General features: G+C 50.1%; 6 protein-coding genes across 6 annotated transcripts; 3 read left to right on the forward strand and 3 right to left on the reverse strand.

Annotated features, from left to right (window-relative positions):
• Nucleotides 1-2,467: 2,467 nt before the first annotated feature.
• MAA_03634 (Mitochondrial substrate/solute carrier) lies at nt 2,468-3,695 on the reverse strand (the record flags this gene model as incomplete). The annotated part of the gene is made up of 4 exons (XM_007821632.1): nt 2,468-2,606; nt 2,674-2,911; nt 2,975-3,519; nt 3,595-3,695. 4 exons carry the CDS (start codon nt 3,693-3,695, stop codon nt 2,468-2,470), a joined length of 1,023 nt encoding a protein of 340 aa, XP_007819823.1.
• A 1,438-nt stretch (nt 3,696-5,133) lies between these two features.
• MAA_03633 (PALB protein) lies at nt 5,134-8,041 on the forward strand (the record flags this gene model as incomplete). Its single annotated transcript, XM_007821631.2, has 5 exons — nt 5,134-5,151; nt 5,282-5,631; nt 5,702-5,927; nt 6,011-6,324; nt 6,400-8,041. The coding sequence occupies 5 exons, from the start codon at nt 5,134-5,136 to the stop codon at nt 8,039-8,041; spliced, it is 2,550 nt and encodes an 849-aa protein (XP_007819822.2).
• A 630-nt stretch (nt 8,042-8,671) lies between these two features.
• MAA_03632 (Zinc finger domain-containing protein, C2H2-like protein) lies at nt 8,672-10,389 on the reverse strand (the record flags this gene model as incomplete). The annotated part of the gene is made up of 2 exons (XM_007821630.2): nt 8,672-8,931; nt 8,988-10,389. 2 exons carry the CDS (start codon nt 10,387-10,389, stop codon nt 8,672-8,674), a joined length of 1,662 nt encoding a protein of 553 aa, XP_007819821.2.
• Nucleotides 10,390-17,366: 6,977 nt separating this feature from the next.
• MAA_03631 (uncharacterized protein) lies at nt 17,367-18,580 on the forward strand (the record flags this gene model as incomplete). Its single annotated transcript, XM_007821629.1, has 5 exons — nt 17,367-17,464; nt 17,559-18,120; nt 18,173-18,201; nt 18,281-18,373; nt 18,484-18,580. The coding sequence occupies 5 exons, from the start codon at nt 17,367-17,369 to the stop codon at nt 18,578-18,580; spliced, it is 879 nt and encodes a 292-aa protein (XP_007819820.1).
• A 54-nt stretch (nt 18,581-18,634) lies between these two features.
• MAA_03630 (tRNA-splicing endonuclease subunit Sen15) lies at nt 18,635-19,057 on the reverse strand (the record flags this gene model as incomplete). Its single annotated transcript, XM_007821628.1, has 1 exon — nt 18,635-19,057. One exon carries the CDS (start codon nt 19,055-19,057, stop codon nt 18,635-18,637), a length of 423 nt encoding a protein of 140 aa, XP_007819819.1.
• Nucleotides 19,058-19,695: 638 nt separating this feature from the next.
• On the forward strand, nt 19,696-21,056 carry MAA_03629 (uncharacterized protein; the record flags this gene model as incomplete). The annotated part of the gene is made up of 2 exons (XM_007821627.1): nt 19,696-20,308; nt 20,365-21,056. The coding sequence occupies 2 exons, from the start codon at nt 19,696-19,698 to the stop codon at nt 21,054-21,056; spliced, it is 1,305 nt and encodes a 434-aa protein (XP_007819818.1).
• Between the last annotated feature and the right edge of the window lie 400 nt (nt 21,057-21,456).

Raw genomic sequence — 21,456 nt, forward strand, 5'->3', positions numbered from 1 at the left:
CGAACGATCAGTGCAAGTGTCTGAAAGATACTTACCACAAAGAACAGAAAGAGCGTGCCCACAGGTGATTAATGAAATACACGTTGTGTCCGTCTGCTTCCAGGCAGGCAAAGTGAAAGAAGTGATAGATTCTGCCGCGTGGCGTGCGGACCAGAGCCCTGTTGGTGATGCTGTAGCAGGAAAAGGAAGTGCTGGCATGAAGCACTCTGGTCAGTCGTCTGGTTGAGGTGGGTTCCAAGTCCTGCTCTGATGCACAATAAACCCTGGATGGGGGCTCAAGCGCCTTAGGTAATGAAAGGCACATGTACAGGCAGAGGGGCTGGGCGCCAGAGGCCTGAACAACGAGGGACCCGAAATCTGGGGCTTCAACAGGAGTTGATTGGCTGGACCGCGATACTTTCCAAGCTTCATTGACAAGACGAATACATACGCTGTGTATCTGCCAGGGACGAACGACCACAATATGAATATATCGAGCGGAAAAGCGCCTGATGATTTCATATCCATTGGCCTATTTATGGACCATCAGTACATGTCCGAGTTAATATTCCATCTCGCCTTTCTGAGTATATATTTAGCATGTTCAAAGTTCAACCATTGTCTGTTTCAGCCTCCATGTCACGACAGTGCTGACCTCCCGTGTGGCAACCATCTAAAAAAGCATTCGTCTCCTCCCTACAAAGATATAGACTGTGCATGCATTGATGCACACTTATTTAGTTTCGTACGTATATGGATTGATGGGGTTAGAATCGCCAAAGCTTAGCAGGCAATTGTAATGCGATAGAAAGGGCCGCCCAACGCTCCTCCCGTGCTGCTGCGACTACGAAGCATGCAAAATATAGAGAAAGGGACAGGATGAGAGGTTGAAGAAACGCAGAGCAGAAGCAAGCGTGCAGTAGGACCCACTATAGGCTCGTTTTGCTCATCCCGACACAATTACTGGCGACAACTTATTTTGAGGGGGGGTCATTGCGTCCGATTGTATTCGCAGATCCATGCCCGAGACTTTACTGGGATACTGGCCGTTGGAGCAACTTGACTTATTTAATGAGTGACTGGTTGAGGCCCCGGACACGTTTGTAAGTTCGGCCGAGAGGACCGCTAACCGCCTACACTACAAAAGTGTAACAGGATCGCTGAGGCTTCTAGACCCAACACATTGAGGCTTAGATTCGCGTGTCATGCATAACCACCAAGTGACACCGGCGAGACGAAATCACCTTCCCGGACAACATGAGTGAAAACAAACGTAGCTGCATGGCGTCTTCGAGGATCTGCAATGGTAGTTTTATTTGTTTATCGACTACGTCCTCTGATATGGACAATAGGCATGAGTAGCATTTCCATTCGATGTCTGTATCAACTGCCGCTTGACCTCTAGGGGCAATCCAGCACGTTCGCGTTCAGTAACCACAACAACCCAGCCGTGATCATATATCCTCACACAACTTCTCGCTTGCCCTCCTTCGCCTCTTTCTGTTCCGTTGGTCAGTTTCGAATTGTAGATTCGTTATATCGGCGAAGTATTGCATACCAATGCTTTAGCGGTACCGTGGAGAGCATGGCGGTGGTTTCGTCGAAACTTGGGGTCTGTGCCCTTCAGCGAGGGGTACCTCGAAGTCTTGGGCTTCTTGATGCTGTCAATCCGTCAGTATTTTGCAATCACATTTTTGTCGAGATTTGGCGAACCCGTTGCGGTGGGCCTTGCGCCACTGATTGTGCTGCGAGGAATTCTTTGACTCTATCCACCTAGTATCAGTAAATCGTATACCAAGGAAAAAAACTGTCGCATTACTTACTCGCCATGGCTGCTTCCCAGATGTCTGATGTCAAGGATGACTTCGTGATAGTTCCAAATCAGGTTGCGAGAAAAAAGTGTGTGATGCTCCAAGCCCTAGACGATTTGCTGGTGACCCACTTTGCTGACATAATGGAAACCTGGACATGGGCTCCACCTCCATGTTACGAAGTTGGGTAGCGGTTCACTGTCGTGTTAACAGGACGAGTCGACTGGTCTTCCAATATTTTCACTTAAATCTGTTTCCTTTTGCATCCTTGGAGCCGGATTGTGCAGAGGCGCCTACCCAGATAGATATTCGGTAGGTAGTAATTGTGTTCTCAAGTTCCTGTTAATAGAGAAACAAGATCTTCATCATCGGTAGCTTGTGATTTGAATTTTCCGAATTGCGAGACACTGCACGCAACTCTCCGCGCTATTTTAGCCTTGTATTGCTTCGCAATGCACAATCCACTATGCGTTCAAAGATGATTCTCGACGACAACAGCAACTACACTTTGATTGCCAATAATAATATCTACCCTTAAATTTCGTATCATATCGTGGAATGCAAAGACATCTCAGACAAAAACTCTAACTAAACATGTACAAATGCGCAGAGAAAATACGCAGTGATTCGATAAACCAGATTGGTTTTTGACTAAACAGTCGTCTCTCCCACATCTGTTACGACGTTGCAAGTGGCTTCGAAACATTAAGAGAAGTGTGCTGCGCCGCCAAGGATGCAATATCCGAAGCCTTGCGTAGCTGAGTTGATCGAAGAGATTGCAAGTATCGCAGGAATAAGACGAATAAGAGCTCCACCCTGTTTTCCTAGTTAGTTCCATGTTTCATTGCAATGGTTGAATGTCGAATTTGTGTCGTCCACGTACCTCTCCTTTGTCATCATCAGAATACCCTGAACGAGAAAGCCTTTGAAAATCTGAGGTCCAATGCCTTTGAAAAGTGAAAGAGGTCCTTCGTTTTCAATGATAAACTGCATAACTTCGATGAAGCTCTTGAACGGCTTGCCTTTCCTCGTCGGTGGAGGCTTTGATTGCAGACCAACTTTGGCGACGATCAGAGGCTGGGTGGCGATGGTTGCCAACGCCTTGGACAGAGCTCCCAGAACTACAGAGTATCGACTGGTTAGCACTGTGCAGATGCGGAGCGGACAATCATTTGGCTACCTACGGAATGCCTCCCACGGCCGTAAAGTGGGTTTGCCGTTGAAGAGAACGGTCCTGAGTCGTTCGTATGCTCCGTATGTGATGGCAGGGTTGACAACGAGCACCAAGCTGGCCTTGAGCCCACGCCATAACCCGGACACGCCGTCTGGCCCTTCAATAACTTCTCGAGCTGTGGCCAAGAGACCCTTACGCTCATCAGCTCGCGCCGTTTGCTGGCGCGTTGTTACTACAGCCACAGGAATTGTGAAGAGTTGCGCGAGAGCACCGGCAACAGCCCCGAGAGCGAGCTCTACAGCCATCGACGGCGGTGGACCAGGAGTCTTGTTTGTTTTAACATACAAGGTCCTGGCAACGGTATACCAATAGAAGTATGCAAAGTTTGTTGATGCGACACCGATAAGGGAACCATTTATGCCAGCATACAAGCCCTGAATTCCGTCGTCTGCCATGATTCGCGAAATTGCATCCCAAGTTGATGTGTAATGCGGACTGCCCGAGTCGAACGAGGTCTTGTCTTGGCGAACTTGCACTTGAAGCCTGGTCTTAACACTATCTCAACAATTTGGAATTAGCAACATTATTACTGTTGCCAGCAGGCAGCACGTTGCAATTGAGCAGGCATACATATCCAGAGGGTATACCAAGGCGTTGGCGAGGACAGCTCCCGTAGCTCCTGCCGAGGCGCGGGCCCAGGCCGAAATCTCGGGTTTCGACTGCGCTCCCATGGCGAGATTGCGCTGAAACGAAAAAACGTTGACGTTGACTGGGTCGTGTCGTTCGGTTAATCTTGAACAAGTTGACGACTGGGTGCTCAGGTAGTTAGTAAATCTGGCACTTTGCGCACTGCGACGAAGTCGGTGATATTGCAACCGGGATAGCAGAGCATACCAAGAGACTGGCACCCGAGCGAAGTCGAGATCGTTATTATTGTTCAGTGAGGAATTGGTCGAGAAAAACCATTGACGGCACTACCCGGACGGAGTGGATGGAGTGACACGTCTATGCCGGGATGATATCTTGTTCTTGGCCGTTTCGCCGGCCGACGGATCAGGCGGTTTCTTTGGACCTCGGTCTTGCGGCTTTAAGCCCGTGCCAGATGAAGCGCATCGGCACTAAACCGGATGGCCCACAAGTGCATGGTGCGGAACCTCGGTTCAATGTTCTCACGTAGCCTAGAGGCTAGCGCTGCCTATTAATTAGTACTTGGGATGCAATTTGGTGCTTCGATGGAGTTGGTTACTGACCTTGAGCCTCTGGGACCACTCAGGTCTGCACATATGGTTTAGGTGTCGTAATCTGTTCAAACACTATTCTGTGGTGTGCAAGAAGCTTAGGCGGGATACAAGCATGCTTCAAGCGAAATTGCTAGCCAGGTGCCCTGCCGAGAAACGTGGCACAGTCTTTTATGCGTGTCTGATCAAGCGCACCAGACTCTAGATAAAAAGCCGTGCCTTGATAGCTACACATGTGCCAACTGCCAGCATTGCCCTCCCAACATCCGCTACCAATAACCGAGCTAGGTCTGGTCAGACCAAGAAGATTTTGGAGGAAACCACCCGCAACACTTCACATACTATACCTATCTACTTAAGTACCTAGGTACTCAAGCAGGTTAGGTACTTAAGTACCTAAGTAGGTAGGTGTGTCTGCCCTGTAGATACACACCACTGAGCAATCCCGTGCCTCCCAACGATGACTACGTACTACTAACATGCTAGTTGATTGTCGCCTCGAATTTGCAGTAAAACTCATGTCAGAATATTTTAAAGTTTGGCATATCAGGATCATCACATTCTTACGGCCCATTGCTAATCAAGATACACGCAACACTGTAACACTTCGATGCGGCAAGTTCCTCCATCAGGTGCACTTGCGCTGAAGCAATGAGCCAGCTCCACTGATGACATCTTGCGAGCTTGAATTTGCCCCACTTACATCTGCCCCGCCATCACCGTCATTTTGCTGGTGACATGAAGCTTTGTTTCTGCACCCCTTGACCTACGCTAGCTCAAGTCCTATGCTTCAATATTTGACAAAGTGGCTAAGCTTCCAGTCTTGGAGCTTGTCTTTTTTCACTCTACCCGAGGAGTCTTTGAAGCCAAGGAACCGCGTCAGTATTCTACCCGCGCAATGGTAAACTGATGTAAGAAACATTGGCTCGGCATGGAGAGGAGAGCGCAGGTAAGTAGTTGCTCAGTTGAAAGCACTCCTCAACTAGAAGCCCATTCCAGGATGGCAAGCCATCCTTTTTTCATGCGTTACCGCACCAAACCAAGTCGGAGAAGACTAACTTGTTCAATCACATGGACAGGCCGCAGAATCTCTAGCGACTGGAGGAGCAGGCAAAGATGCGCTGAACAATGCCATCAAAGCGGCTGAGTTATACATGAGAGCCGCAGGAGAGGCTGCTAGCAAGACGGACGCCGTTCGTTTTCGACGAAAGTGCCAGGAGATGATTACATATGCTGAAAGGCTCAAGGCTACTCTGGGTGGAGGGGCAAAGCCTGAAGAATTGCCTGCCATGCGGCCATCGCTGTCCGAACCAAGGTCGGCATCCATCTTGCGACTAGGTTCAAAGCTCCATGGAAATGACTTTCCCATTTGGCAAGAGGGACCCGGGATGGACGAGTTTGAACTTTTGCCAGGCCAGTATCCATTTACGTGAGTTCACCTCTGTTGCTACAACACGATATACCGTAACTGCTTGACTGACTACCATCCTTGGTTTTAGAGATGATACGGATTTCTGTTTATCAGCAAATCAAAGCGACAACTTTGCGGCGTGGGTGAGGCCACAAAGGTTATTTAATTTGATTCAACAAACTGATAGAGCGGCTTGTGAAGATGCTATGATGCAGGTTTCTGACCACAGCGATTTGATGCAAGACATCACGACGGACTGCTCTGTAGTAGCTAGTCTCTCGGCGGCCTTTAATGTACTGACGGGGAAGCACGCGGTAAGAATGTCATCGAAGGTTGAAGCTACCATGCTTGCTGATGTGCTGTGCTAATCATAAAACTTCACCTTTGCTGGCGATAGGTGCTTTCTTCAATTCTGCATCCTTACGATCTTGCAAACGATAAACCGAGACTATCCCCTTCAGGAAAGTATGTGATGAAGCTGAACTTCAACGGGTGTGCCCGCAAAGTCGTAGTTGACGACAGATTACCCTCATCCCGAACAGGCCGGGCATTATTCGTGGTCGACAGGCAGAACCCATATCTCCTGTGGCCAGCTCTGCTTGAGAAAGCATATCTCAAAGTCAGAGGCGGCTACGATTTCCCAGGAAGTAATTCAGGCACAGATTTATGGGTTCTCATAGGGTGGATCCCGGAGCAACTCTTTCTACAAAGGTGACCCTGATGATCCTGCTAACGCAAACTAATCGGTAACTTACTACGTGAATACGTTTACTAATTCTTGAACAGAGAGGACATCGACCTCGAGAACATCTGGGAGCGAATACAAGCCGCTCACAAGTCGGGAGACGTGGTGATAACTCTGGGGACTGGTCGGGTATCAGCCGAGGAGGAGGAGGTAATGGGCTTGATCGGGGAACATGACTATGCCGTCGAGAACCTTGACACCTCTGGCTCCAGTCGGCGACTATTGATTAAAAATCCTTGGTGTGACGCCCCATCTATGACAGCGCTGGGGTGGCTAGGCTCTGCATCTTCCACTCTCATCAAATCGCCTAACACCGGCCTATCAACAGAAAGGCTGGCACATGATCCAAATTCTAGTAGCAGGCTGTGGGTGGCTTTCGAGGATGTTGCGCAGCACTTTGAATCCATGTATCTCAACTGGAACCCAGCATTATTTGCCTATCGCAAGGACCACCACTTTTCATGGGAACTCCCCGCCAAGGTATACAGCGCATCGTTGTCCAGAAACCCCCAATTTTCCGTCACCTCACCGAGTGCTGGTACCATTTGGATCCTTGTCAGTCGCCACTTCGTCGATGCTGAGCTGGATATCGCTCGTGAGAGGCGAGACTCGATGGCTGCTGCGGCCCGCCGACTCGGTTTCATGAGCATATCAGTCTTCGAGAATGGTGGGCAAAAGCTTCAAATTTGTGGCGGCGAAATTTACCGGGGTCCGTACGTCGACTCGCATCAAACGCTAGCCCGCCTCGATACAAGACCTGGACAGCCGTACACAATCGTGGTTGATCAACACGAGCTCCCCTTGCCTCGTTATAATTTTACAATGTCTCTATTTTCGCACAGCCCTCTTGAGGTGAGAGAGGCTTTAGAGAGCATGTCACAGTTCACAGAGCAGCTTGGAGCCTGGACGAGGAGAACCGCCGGTGGCAATGCATCATGTGGAACCTTCTTTCAAAATCCTCAGTATAGACTCTCCGTTGAAAGTCCAAGTCCGGTTTCTATCCTCCTCTGCGCCGATGCCAGCGACATTCACGTTCATGTGGATCTTATATGGGCGCAGGGCCGTCGGGTAACAGCGGTGAGGGTAAAAGATTTGGTAGCTTCCTCCGGGGAATATCGTCGTGGGTGTGCTGTGGCAGATATTGCGATGCTCGAGCCAGGAGTTTATACTCTTGTGTGTTCTACTTTTGAGGCGGCCCAGCTGGGCAACTTTTCTGTGCGAGTCTCGTCAATGGTACCGACCACTATTGCTCCTGTACCGGCAGACGGTGCGGGTAGGCTCCTGACGAAGTTACCACATGTTCACTTAGCGGAAGGAGATGAGCGATTTCGTATACCAGTTGACGTGTCTTGGTTAACCAGCGCAAGCGTGTCTCTACACAGTAGTGCTACGTCACAACTTGGTAGCAAGATGCAGCCACCATCGTCCCAGGTGGTTCGTGTGTCAGTCGTTCACGGCTGGGGACCAGAACAAGTCACAATAGCAGTCTCTGGTGACAACGAATTCCAGGATCCCGGGAGTACGATACGCACCCCCCAGTTTGACATGGAGCCTAAGCGCATACGAAAAGACGGGCTGTGGATACTAATCGAAAGTATGGGGTCCCATGGCGCAGCGCTGGCAATCGATGGAGAGATTCTTAGTGACTCGCCTGTACGGATTGGCAGCTGGGAATCAATGTGAATGGTGCTGTTCAGTTGAATAGACTGGCGCATTCTCACATGCCGTGGCGTATATACCATAAAAGATGTAGCTAAAGGGAAATCCGTTTTGTAAATCCTCTAACCGTCCCACGGCACTGTAACCAAGGGAGTGCTCGCCATACCCCTTCTAACGCCTGAATCCTTTGATGCCAGTTGTTTCTGTTGGTAACATTGCGAGTTCTCAAAAGAAAGAAGACCCGAAAATCCAAATTAATAAATACATGCATGCATATATATGCATTATATATATGAAGCAGCTCAGACGCTTGTGGACCCCTAAAGAATAATTGTGGACTCCCACAGGATATGTGGGACAGAATCGTCATGAATAAAGACAAATGGTATGTTTAGCCTGGTATATATAAAGCCTCAACGCCGAGCATGTCTTCGAGCAAATTAAAATGAAGAACGGAAAAGATAGAGTCAAAACCGTGAGGAACAAATGATTTTCCCGTCAGAACGAGGTGATGCGTTTCGGAGCATAGCTTATCAAATGCAATGCCGTCCCTGTGGCCTAAAGCTGGACTACAAGTCTTGAGCGCAAGCCTGGGAGCTCGTTCACCAGCCGAGAAAAGAAGAAAGGCAAGTTAAGGTCAGAAAAACAAATTGCTCAATGACGTTCGTGGATCTCGTGAAATGAAACCTGGTTTCCGGTGGTATCGTCAGGTGTACTCATAAACAAACAAATTTTGGCGGTTGGCTCTGTTGCATTGCACCACGGTCCGAAGTCTCGGTTTGACCGCAAGCCAACACTAAGACGCAGTCCCCCGCCTTCTCCTACCACGGTTTGGCCCGTCAGGCCTCTGAGATAACACCTCTCGAAGCATTGGATCATCTTTGTCCTTGTCAACATGGTGGACCCGCACATGTCTACAATGTAGACTACATTAGTATTGTCTCCTCATACTTTGGTAAGTTGAAAGTACCGTACCGTTGTAAATTATCAGGTCGCGGGTACTTATGTTCCCGTTCGGGACAGAACGGGCAGACATAGCCCGGTGAATCGTGGACTAAGCCGTGCCGTATCATTTCGTTTTTTCGCTTAAACCCTTTGCCGCCCTCACTCCGAGGACATCCTTGGACAGGGCAATAATGTGGGCGAGCCGATGAATGTACATTAGCATGAGAGTTGAGCAAATATTGAGTTTGAAATGGCTGCGCGGTGCATCCCGCAAAGTTGCAAGCATATAATCCAACAGGTGGATTGGTTATACCGTCAATGCTCATTCGATCCACCACGGAAGTAGTCGTGGATGGCGTAAGGGCAGATTGGTCGGTGCTAGGTGTTTCACCACAAGCGTTTGGCACATACTCTGTATTTGGTCGATGGTTAAGGCCGTTGGAAGTGTAACCACTGTACGGACTGGATGCAGGCAAAGACCTTGGTGACGGCAGGCTGAGTTGGTAAGGCTCATTCGGAGAGATGGGAGGAGAAACGTGTGGTGCGGACATCGGGGGCAGGCGTCGCATAGTCCCTGGGGGGGATCGGGAGAAGTGAGCGCTAGATCCGTGCAGAGTCGGCATATCCTTGTCGGCCGGGGTTGGTGGCTCGGAGGGGATGCGATTGATATCGCCAAGTGTAGACCGTATGGATGGGAGAATATGACCATTGCATTCGGATTTTGGGGAATCCATCTGTAGAGGTGGCAAGCCGCCGCTAGCTGGTGTGAGCATGGTGATGGGAGATTTGTTTGCGCTGTTAGTTGTTGCGTTTTGTTTCGATGGATCCCTAGAGGCCAAATGATATGCGGTGTTGTGTGGTCGGTCATCACTTATTGATAAGTGTCGGGTTGAAAATGCGATATCTGGAGTTTCCCTTGGGACGGAGGCACGCACGGGATCTGTTGTGACGGCCTGAAGAGCATCGGCCGCAAGATGCTGGAGTCTGGGACTTGTCATGGCACCCAGAGACTGCGGTACGCTACCGCTAGCTCGAGCATATACTGGCGATTCTCCAACTCGTCTCGGGGAAGAAGGGTCTCCAAGGAGGCCGTCTTCTTCCTCCTCGTCGGCGCCAGGAAGCGCTCGATAGCCAGCGGCACGAGCAATCTCTGGGCGACGACCGTTATCGAGATATGCCACGAGAACGGCATCCCCGGAGCTGGGGCGAATCTTTGGGCGATTAGACCTTGGAAAGCCGTCGATGGGAGGAGGACTAAGACTGACTTGTGCGGGAGGAATGTCCGGGGGCGGACTGGGGGAGAGCTCGAGCTTCGGGTGCAGCGCTTTCATGAGAGGACTGCCTCGTAGAAGAACTTCATCAGGATCGAAAGTCTCGGCAGCCTGTTGGTTCTGTAGCTGCTGGTGCTGCTGGGCAGCCGTAGTCATACTTCTGAGCTCTGCTGTCAGCAGCTCAATTGGCCATGGCCCTCGAATGAAAGGGCAGCAAGGGCATCAAGCAAACCACAGCTCCAATGCCAGAGGTGAAAGACGAGTACGGCACAAAAAAAAACGAAGAAGAAGAGGAGGAGGAGGAGGACGAAGAAGAATTAGGGAGGGTGAATAAATCTAGGCACTATGGGGAGCAAGAGGTGTGATTGACTGAGAAGCCGGCCCTGCAAGAGTGGCACAATGACTCTCCGAACGATCAAGAGACCCAGCCCAAATACCGATGCTAGCACTGGTAACAAGAAGAGCCCCTTTGCTTTTTTGACGATGAGAAATGGTCTTCTTTTTTGTATAGCACGGTACACGGCGCAGAAAATTTCGCGAATCTGACAAACCTGACAACAGAAGCAGTGATGGGATATGTCTTTTTTCTTTTGGTACCCGAGGCAAGTCTTTTGTTGATTTGGTACAGACAAGTACACCACCGCTTCAAGTTGCAGGTTCTCAATAGCCAAGCAAACGATGTCAGTATATGAGAGCCTTCCTATTGACGAAATGACCAATCAGCGAGAAGGTTAACGCAAAAGAAAATGGCTACAGCACGCAGACTCGCTCGTAGGAGACAGCCCGACCAAAGTGACTTTGAGGGTCAGATTGGAACTCAAGGGCGATTAGGACTTATTGGACGAGTGTGTTGCAATTCTTGAATGCTGTTTGAAAGAGAGGGTAGGCGAACCGAGATAGCTTTGCTGAGGATTGAAAAAAGAACCCTCCCCCTCCAAAATGGGTCTACAGAGGTACTGGTTATTGGTCTTTGTCCGAGGGTTGTTGCGGTTTGGGCAGTGAAATAGCCCGCCTCCTGGTCGCTGAGGTTGAGGTAGGTAAGGCTTGGGTTGTGTAAAGGCGCTGGCGGCGGGTAACAGGCGGCAGCCAACCGTAGAAGGGACGATGACAACAAGATCAAGTGCGGGTTGAAAGATACCAAAAATTCAAGGAGAGAACAAACATCTCCAGAGTGGGGGAGGAACGAAAGAATGGAATGACCAGCGCGTGTGAGTTGGGAGGTGGTGAAGACAGGAAGGAACAGGGTCATTGAGGGCTTGCAGAAGACAGGGTGCGAGCGAACAAGCAAGAGCTTATGGCCGGGCGGTTGTCATCCCTCTCGACCCTTTCGACCCTTTCGACCCTCGAGGAGAGAGCGGGGGCGCGGGCGGGCGATGAGGGCGGACTGGCGGGTTCGCGAGTGGAGGGACGGGCAGGGCTGGATGGGATAGGATGGACGAGACAGGAACAGGAACAGCTCTGGGCAATATTAAAAAAGGTCAACCTGCCTCACATTACCTTCGTCCAAGTCGCAGTCGGATCCCGCCTCTACATGTCGACATTTTTCCGACCCAGGTGCCATGAGCGGTTTAGCCTGAAGCTTTCTACGACGGCACTATCCGGCCTGTGGCAGTGCCTACCTAGGTACTTAAGTAAGTAGGGATGGTGAGGGCTCCTTTACTTGCTAAAAAGTACAGGTAAGTAATTCGTCAGCCGAGCGGAGCAGGTGCTTATGGTCGATGCGATCAAATGGAACTCAAAACGGGTGTTGTTGTCGCGAAGCTGTGGTTAAATGTTTGTGAAGCTTTTTACTGCAAAGCAAAGTCTAACAGAGAGGTGAGCAGCGTAGACCAAAACATCAAATGAACGGAAACACGGTGCTGTGAGTATGTACTTCTGCATAATGTTGCAAAAGTCCACACTACCTACCGGTAGGTACCGGTAGCCAACATGAGGAGTCTGCTGGTCGACCGCCTCGACCAAGTACAGGCGACTTGTACGGAGTACAGTGACCGGCACGAGTTGACCACAGAGACCAGACTCCACGTGCAGTGAGCAGTGTTGAGTGACATTGATGCATAAAGTACAGTGTCTAAAGCCACAGGACTGTTTTGATATTCTCCGCCAGTGCGTCCAGTAACTAAGTACTTAACTACTTGGCCAAGGACTCGTCAATTATCATGATGGGCGAGAGACGCTAGGGCCCACTGGCCTGGAGTGCTGACCTGGGCATCGAAGGACCAGAAACTTCAATTTGAAGCTGGGACCTGCAATTCACCGTGAGGTGGGGGGGTTATTATGCCTGGCTGCATCCGAATCTTCTTCACCTCATCGTGGATACCAGCCGGCACTTTCAGCAACAAGGCACTTTGAAGTTGTATCGTGGACATGCTCCTTACTGCTTGGTAATCTTGGAGCTGAAATGTCAAGTAGTATTAGCGAGGGTGATCCTGTACCTACTTTACTTACTTAAGTACTAAGTAGTACTTAGGTACTGAGTAGGCTGTTACACCAAGCAGCATCCTCTAGAACGTTGAAGAGCAAGCAAGCTGCTAACTTCGATTGATATTACTCGCTGTGTCAGGCCTTCCTTCCCCTGTGCCGACTTGCAAGTACCTGAGTAACCAGATGTCTGGATATCAGGTACCTACTAGGTACCCACTACCCGCCACCAACGGCAAGGTTAACACACCCCCGCCAAAGTGGTTCGGACTTCCGGTCGGTACAGCCTCGTGCACTCGACCAGGGGACCCTGGCACTGCGATGACAGGTTAATCATGACAGCTCGGCGACCCAACCTGCTTAACCTGCTTCATCATGCTTGCAGCCGCTTTGAGCCAATCAAAGCCAGTCAGTCACCTGGTGAGCCAACTATGTACAGGCAGGCACCAAGATGTCGAGCTCCTGCCTCAACAATATGTATGTCGTCAAAGCCATTTCCTAGGAACGCTGAGGGATATTCCACATTCAGTCTCTACTCTGGCTAGGACATCCACAGGGCGGCGGACTGGCAACCCTGACATCATTTACTTCACCATTTGCCAGCCAAATTAACTCATCTTGACGTTGTTGGAGTATCAATCACCGGACACAGAGCAAGTGCTTATTTACCTTGGGTTGGTGGCCTATTAGTTAGCCGCTGTTTCGGCAGGAGAGCCCAGCCGGCACACCACATGTGCACCCTGACATCCACATCCACCACCCACTCCCGCTCGGGACTCACTCACCCTCCCCCATCGCTCGCTTGCTCATAGGAGGCTTCACAGCCCGCATGCGACGACCGCCGCTCCGATCAGACTAAACTAGAGGAAAGAAAAGCGCGTCTAATTGCACCATGGATCCGTAGATGTCTTCGACTTGGGCTGTTGTGACAACCGCCTGGATCATTACGAGTGCTGGACAACAGCAGAAATCCAACCCAGAAGGGAGGGCAAAGGGGGGTACAACAGGTGCCTCTGGCCTAGTGGTCGATGTGGAGCATTCAATTGGTTGGTGTTGACTTCACTGGTGCGCAACACGCCGTCTGGACTCGCACGCCTCGTCCAAGGTAATAATGGTGTCTGGTTCTCATAACCGTTCGCCATGCAGCCTCGGATAGCGCTCCACAGAGGGCAGTCTTACCCAAATCGTCGATGTCCTGCCCAACTCCGTTGGCACAGACGGGGGATTTGGTAAGCGGGACCTGTTGGCTATTAAGTTGGTACTGCACGGAGTACTTGATGAGGAATACTGTAGTCTTTGCTCTCCTGTTAGGCCCAGGGCACGTACATAAGCCTCAATCTGCCGGTACGGGATTATGCTGCCGGGCTCATGGGCCCGCTGCCACCCTCCATCCCCTTCGTCGGCGATGAAAACGCGGGAGATGACCTCTGTGACCAGGGTGCGGGAATGGCCCAGAAGTGGACCGATTTTCTTGTCGAGGAGGCTGCGTCTCTCTGGGTGCACGAGGTGAGGTTTTCCACCGCTTGAGCGGCTGAGGCTGAGTAGATCTGAGTACCATGGAGCTTATTTCTTACTGTAGGCGAATTGACATCTACCCACCTTTTGGGGGAGCAGTTCGGGAATAAGTCAGGTCTCGCGAAACGGCACATCAAATATTGGCCAACTGCAGATGATTCCGCAGCAGAACGTGTTTATATCGGACTCTAGTAATATATAACACACTGCCCGAGCTCCTTAGTTATATAAGTGCGTTATATAGGACGCAAAGTAAACTGACTACCTAGGGAAGCGGTAAATAGTATATGGTATAACCTGCGCGGGAAATCCTCGTTTGCAAACAAAGTTTTTCGTGTTTTCATTCAAATTCACGGTAGAATGGGGGAATTCGGCCAAAATTCACTTGGACGCAGCAAATTTTCGTAAAAGGGATAGTGAGAGGTCTCCAAAGATGTCAGTTCCGCCGTTACTCTCTTCTATTACACTGACACAATGCTTCGGAAACCGACGAGGCATATGTATACTTCCTTCAACTGGCTCACGAAGGTGCTTTCAAGGGGCCTGGAAATTATTGGGCTGTCCTTGAAACATGTTCGTGTTTCCATAGCTTGTACTCCGTAGCATTTCTTGCGAGCAGACCCCAGTGATCGGGTTGGTCAGCGGGTTGTTGACAGCAAAGTCGTAATTACAAAGCCACGACAAAACCAGATGAAGCACTTCGCCGACAAGTGCCATGAAAGCTGAAAGCAATCGATCCGTAACCAAGCATCCGTGTAAAGCTTCGGGGTCCGATAGACGATGCAACAAACCTCGAGACCATTAGGATGCGGCTTTTCGTCGATATAAGTTAACAGCCTAACAATATTCATACCAGAGTGTAGATTATAATAACCTGCCCGGGTCGTTAGGTAGTTTGACTGATAGCTGGCCCATGACATTGTCATCTTGACCAGCTCGGCCTTCCTGTATCACGGACTTATCATGAGGTCAAGATCACACACCGTAATCCGTTCAGGAAAAAAAGTAACGGAATGTGGATGCCTACTGTACGAGGCTATCTGGGCTTGGCGTCCGATGTTTTGCTTTACCGTGAGCTTGGCTGCAAATGCATGGGACGCTCTTGAGGGATCAACAAATGGCTGTGAGCTGTTACTTTTCGCCTTTTCGCTAACTGGAGGCGCCCATTGGTAGTTCTTGCGCTTATTTGATCACGACCTCGGTGCGCGTACATTATTAGATACTGAGTTTCTCATATCTGACCTGTTCCAAAACCCAACCAACACCCCCTTTTTTTCATTTCTTCTACCTGCCTACCAAATACTGCCTTTGACATTGTTATTCTGCCATGTACCGGTATTTCGGGTAGCGCCAAGGGAGTACAGGAATTGATTGTAGCCTGGGTCGGTTATGGATTGTTGGCAACGCTCTCGTCTTCCAGTAACCTGCAATCCCTAGATATGAAAATAGTTTCAGAGTCTATCGGTCCGGTAGTGCATACAATACACGTGGTAAGTAGACCCTGCCAGTTTACGCCCCTCCAGCTTAGTTAGATCTGTTGACTCAGTTTTCTTCCCACTGCGTATCACCCGCTTTACAACTTGTCCCATTTTGTGGTTACATGTTATAGTAAGCCCAATTCCATGGCAGAGCAATTTGGGTGGCATGGACTCGCGCGAGCTTCATCAGCCGCACCCCGCCGGGCGCGCCCCGCCTGTGTACATACCTGGGTCCACCCGTGCTGGAGCAACCCCGGGAGGGGGGGCGCGGCTGGGCGGAGGATGCCCGAGCGTAACGAATAATTGGCTTCAGAAGTCCGGTTGGCCTTGACATGGACACTTTCCCCAGCTCAGGGAAGCCGTAAGGCACCTACCAAACGGCTACGGAGCCCATCTCAGACAAGAAACAAGCTGCATGTGAGTTCGAACATGTAAATTTCTCGTAGCCAAGCACTACTGGTTGCTTGGTAAAGTAAGTAAAGTAAGCGAATGTGTGTACAGCATCAATTATCGGGAAGTACCGACTGACACAGCTGCTTTGTACATTACATACATGCAGAACTCCATAGATATGCGAGTCTCGGCAAATCCGTGCTTGTGTCAAACTACTAGGTACTTAAGTACTTATTAGGTACCTAAAGTAAGGAGTTGCCCGACCTCTGCAAAAGAAGAGACCCCAGACTCCCGACTACTCCGCCTCCATGCGCATATCAAGCGAAACCCATTTGTGCTTGTTTGAGTTCGTAACACTGGAGGAATGATCAAATTGTAATGTAATTCTTCCTCCTACGTGCAGCGAGGTAGATTTTCCGCCTCCTCTACCAGACCTGCGCTAACTCTTGTTGAAGTAACACGTCAGGCTGTGTTCATTCTGCGTACTTAAAGTAAGTAGGAGACCTGAAGGAGTCGCCGTCCCTGAGCCTGAGACTTAGTCCGTTCCTTTTAGTACCAGAACACTTGGGCGGAGTCCATGGGTTAGCTTCTAAAGTTGGCTGTGTCCTTCACCCACGGACTGGCGAGACATAGCATGGGCGGCCATTGTGGCTCACTACTACACAAAGGCCCCCTCCGCCAAAGGCTATGCCATCACAAGCGATACCGAGTGTGCCTTCAGTGTTATTGGAACAGTTCCAGACGATCAGGAGTCTGAAGTACTAGTACCTCTAAGTACCTACTTAAGTAGGAGGTAGGTAATGAATCTGGCTGCAAGACCCCACACATTGAGGTGGTGGCCGCAACCGGGACCCCCTCATGCTTCAGCCTCGGAAACAGCAAAAGCATCTATCGGTCCTGGATCACATTGAAATTTAACCTCACTCATTACCGAGACCTAGAAAATCTATCTGGACGGTGCTTACGCAAGGCAAAAATCCCTGATCATGAGTCTCCCAATGACCATGAAAGCCGTCGTATTCGAGGGTCCACGTCAGGTAGCTGTTCGGGATTGCCCCCTACCTCAATGTACGTATTCTGCAAATTTGGAATTGGGGTGCGTTTCATGTTGCCTAGGCGAGGAAATGCCTAACATGGGCATAGTGCAAGACAGCAAAGATATCATTATCAAAGTGCAAGCGACTGCCCTTTGCGGCTCGTAAGTCGTCATGCTTTCCCAATTTTCCTCTGAGCAGGACCAAGTTTCAGATCTGAAGACTGACGCCACCACTTGCCAGCGAGTTGCATGTATATCGTGGGCACCAAAAGTCTGACTGTGGCTTCATCATGGGTCACGAGTTCACAGGCATCGTGAGCGAGGTTGGGTCTGATGTGCATACCTTACACGTAGGGGACAAGGTCGTGTCTCCTTTCACTGTATCCTGGTACGCTATGCCTGATCCCACGATGACTCAATTGGAAATGTGTCGTCCAAAAGTAAGGGATTCTTAAAAACCCCGCTAACATGAAAATCCATAGTGGAAACTGTTTCTATTGTAAGAGGGGCTTCACAGCTCGCTGTGACCAAAGCCTGCTCTTTGGGTCTGCCGGACTCGATGGCGGGCAAGCCGAATATGTGCGAGTACCATTTGCCGACAGCACTGTTTTCAAGGCACCGGAGACTATTTCTGATCGTGCTTTGCTTCTAATGGCCGATATTTTCCCCACTGGCTATTTTGGAGTAAAGAATGCAATAGAGCTGTCTCCAACCGTAGACATCACTCAGTCCACCATCGTCGTTGTGGGCTGTGGTCCTGTTGGCCTTTGCGCGATAGCCTGTGCGTCCGGCCTCCAGCCTCGCCATCTCTTTGCAGTCGACGGGGTAGAAAGTCGACTGAAAATTGCTCAAGATCTTGGTGCAACACCTCTCAACTTCGCAACTGATCCAGAAGGGATGCGCCAGCACGTCATGACAGCAACTGACGGTCGTGGGGCAGATATGATTGTGGAAGTCGTGGGTCTGAGCCCAGCGCTGAGGACTGCGTTTGATCTTGTCCGGCCATTTGGGGTAATCAGTAGTATAGGAGTCCACAACGCAGAGGTATGTGACGCTCGACAAATCTCTCTTAGCCGGTGCCTGACCGTTTCTTTAGATCCCATGGACCGGAAATGAAGGTTACGGGTAGGAACAGGACCTTCTTGTGTTCTGAGTGTCGAGCGGAAGAGAGCAATGGAGAAGAGGAAAGCTAACAATTTTGCAGAAAAAATGTTCGTCTCCAGATGGGGAGATGCCCGGTACGTCATGTTTTCCCAGAGGCATTGAAAGTCTTGGAGCAGAAGCAGCACCAACTCGGGTAAGTCGTCAATAAGTCAAGCCTATCAGCAATGCTTTCATCACCCTTGCCTACATCGGGATAGGCCCGTTGTTCGAGGATGAGACTGACCAATGCACTTGCCACTGCAGATTCATGTTCGACCATGTCATGCCGCTGAGGGATGCTGTAGAAGGATACGAGCTTTTTGACAAGATGAAGGTCCAGAAGGTCATTTTTCGCCCATAGTAAGTGATAACTAGTGAGCAGTCGTGGAACGCGATTTGGAAGCCTTCAAAAAAATTAGTTTTGACGAGGCTTCACCATCCCTTCATGCATTAGGTAGTAAACCACGGTAGAATCATTGTGAAGAGTAGCCAACAAAATCCTCTTTGGCCGTGTGCCGTTATTAGATACCGAATTGAAAACAGCCGCGAATCTGGATAGGGACCATGTCTCCGTAATATGCACTGGCAAAACTAATTCGTACTCTGGGTTTTGGAACAGCTTTTCCCCAGTGGCTTCTTCGTGGGCGAGAGCAGCAATCTGGTCGTCAGGGTGCAAATACAGTCGCTTGGGCGGCAGGCCTCTTATTAGAGATCGAGGCAGCTCCGGTCCGTCGCGGAGCTCCAGGCAAGTCCAGTCATGCTGGTCTGCTAGGTTATGAAGGACTGTGTCGCAAACATCCTTCACCGCAGCTGAATGGTGCTCTTCTTGTTCGGCCATGATTCCTCAGCACAGCCACCGGTCGGACGAAGACAAGCCAAGCCAAGGTAGTAATGGCTTCGATACTGTACTCTGTGGCTACCTAGGTAGTTGTTGCAAATGCGATGGTGGCTAATCTGACGGTTTCGCTGGTAAAATCGCTGAACTTGAAGTTGTGTAATGGTCAAAATTTTTGGTTACGCAAGGTACCCATTGACGGCCTTTGTTTTTTACTCACAGTTGCCCGCTATCATGCATTGGCTCGTTCCAGACTGGTCCCACGGCTGCAATGTTGCTGGCGCTTGCAGATGGTAGCAGTACTCCCCCCACATGTTACTGGGTACTTAAGTAGTCCGCGTTTGCCATTCAGTTCATCGAAGCCCAGGGTACTAACGTTCCTACTTCCTACATGTCCTCCGTACTTCTTGGGTATCCCTTTGTCCTGGTCTGGTCTGGTGTCATCCATCTCTCCTTTGTTTCCTGGCATCCCCTCACCGGCAGTCGCCTTCGACTCTATTCTTTAAGGGTTGGCGATATAACGACCCTAGCATCGCCGGCATAAATCACTTTGACGCGAAATTTCCTCCACAGTCTTGGGCTCCCAGTCACGAGAGGGTTCTGATACCCATCATTTTGCCATCGCCTTCGAACGGACGACCATGTCCGGCGCGAGAAAGAGTAACGCGGACATTGAACCGTTCCCCCCAATTGAGCAAGGCTCGCCGATAGAACTTGCGCAATCTTCAAGTGCCGACGGATCTAAGAACGTAGGGAAAAATCGTCCTGCTGCATCATCATCTCTGAGTGGGCGCCTGCGACGCGTATCCCAAAGCTTTGAGCAATCTGAGCTGCCAGAAGGCTTCTTTGCAGCAACAGGTGGAATAGCCTCGTCTATCCTCTCACGTCAGGCTGGCCCTCGACCTGTTTCTAGTTCGATTGGTTCGGCTAAGGCCCAGCCAGCTGTTCGCGGTGAAAATGCCTTGCAACCCACCCCAGTTCATCCCGTCTCCGAGGAAGGTCACGCGGAGAGCAAGAACGATGGTAGCTCAGCTATCCAGGCAGAAGCCAAATGCAAGGGCGAGCCCCCTTCTGCAGCGCCGTTTCCAAACGGCTATCATTTCCCCCCGAAGCACTCGTTTGGCGAGTCGACAAGGCTCGGTCTCCTTGCGTTCTGGAACTATTTTCTTACACCTGTAGGGTTTGCCGTGACTATCTATGGCTTGAATGTGGTTGCATGGGGCGGAATGCTGTTCCTGCTCCTTTGTAATGCCTGTAAGAGCACTTTCAATATCGGTTTCCATTTAGCATGTACTAATCAAGCTCTGCAGCACCTGCCATGTGCTACCCTTCTTGCAACGACATCAATTCACCACGGCGCAAGTGGATCGAGGTCGACTCGCAGATCCTCAACGCCCTATTCTGTGTCACCGGATTCGGACTTGCCCCCTGGCGGTTTAGAGATCTATACTTCCTGTTACAATACCGACTAGCGAAAAAAACGGAGGCCCTTCGGCGATTGGCTGGCATTCACCGGGGGTGGTTTCGGTTGAGAGGTTCAAACGAATTACCGCCAGCCGCTGGACCTGGAACTATTAACAGAGATGAGTTTCAGTCGGTCTCGCGCTCTGCAATACCATTCCCCGAAACAAAGATTCCCGAGGCCCCTCTAACCGGAGTCCGAGCCCGGCCAACATTAGTATGGAAGTTAGATTTGGTTATCTGGCTTATGGTAGCTAACACGTTTCTACAATGCGTTCTCTCAGGGTTCATGTGGGGTATGAACCGGTATAACCGCCCAAGCTGGGCTACCGGTTTATTTGTTGCTCTTGGCTGCGGGGTTGCTGGTATTGGAGGATATATTATGTTCCTAGAAGGGAAAACTGTTAAGAGTATAGAAGGGGTGCCAGTTAGCCAGGCAGATATGGAACGCTTAGAGCGCGACAGAGAACAAGGTATCTGGCACTTTAACAACATTAAAGATAAGAATCTCGACTTCAGGAGGAAAGGCGGCAAAGAATAAGTGTAACCGTTCAAGAGAGTGGTATCTTGCCGATCACTTCGGGCTGTTGGCTGGCTGGCGTTCTTGGGTGGCTTGGTATATTGATTGCTAGAAGAATACCTACTGAAATATATGACTCAAGTATGGTTGGATAATGCTATAATTATTTCCAATACTCTTCGTCTCAACTCGTGAACCATGCCGCTGCATTCCTACTTTATGCTTCCGTACTTGGGTGACCATAGCTGTCTACATACCTACTCAGGTACATACCTTAAGTACCTAGGTAGGTACTTAGGTACACTAGGTACTTAGGTGTAGATGCCAACGGTCCACCAGACATCGCCCTTGGGTACCTCTACCTAGGTACCTTGGTAGTTTTGCCGCCTCGAATGACAAGACTATGTTTTGATTACAGAAT

The sequence above is a fragment of the Metarhizium robertsii genome (assembly GCF_000187425.2).
Source record: "Metarhizium robertsii ARSEF 23 chromosome Unknown MAA_Scf_3, whole genome shotgun sequence".
Classification (NCBI taxonomy): Eukaryota; Fungi; Ascomycota; class Sordariomycetes; order Hypocreales; family Clavicipitaceae; genus Metarhizium; species Metarhizium robertsii.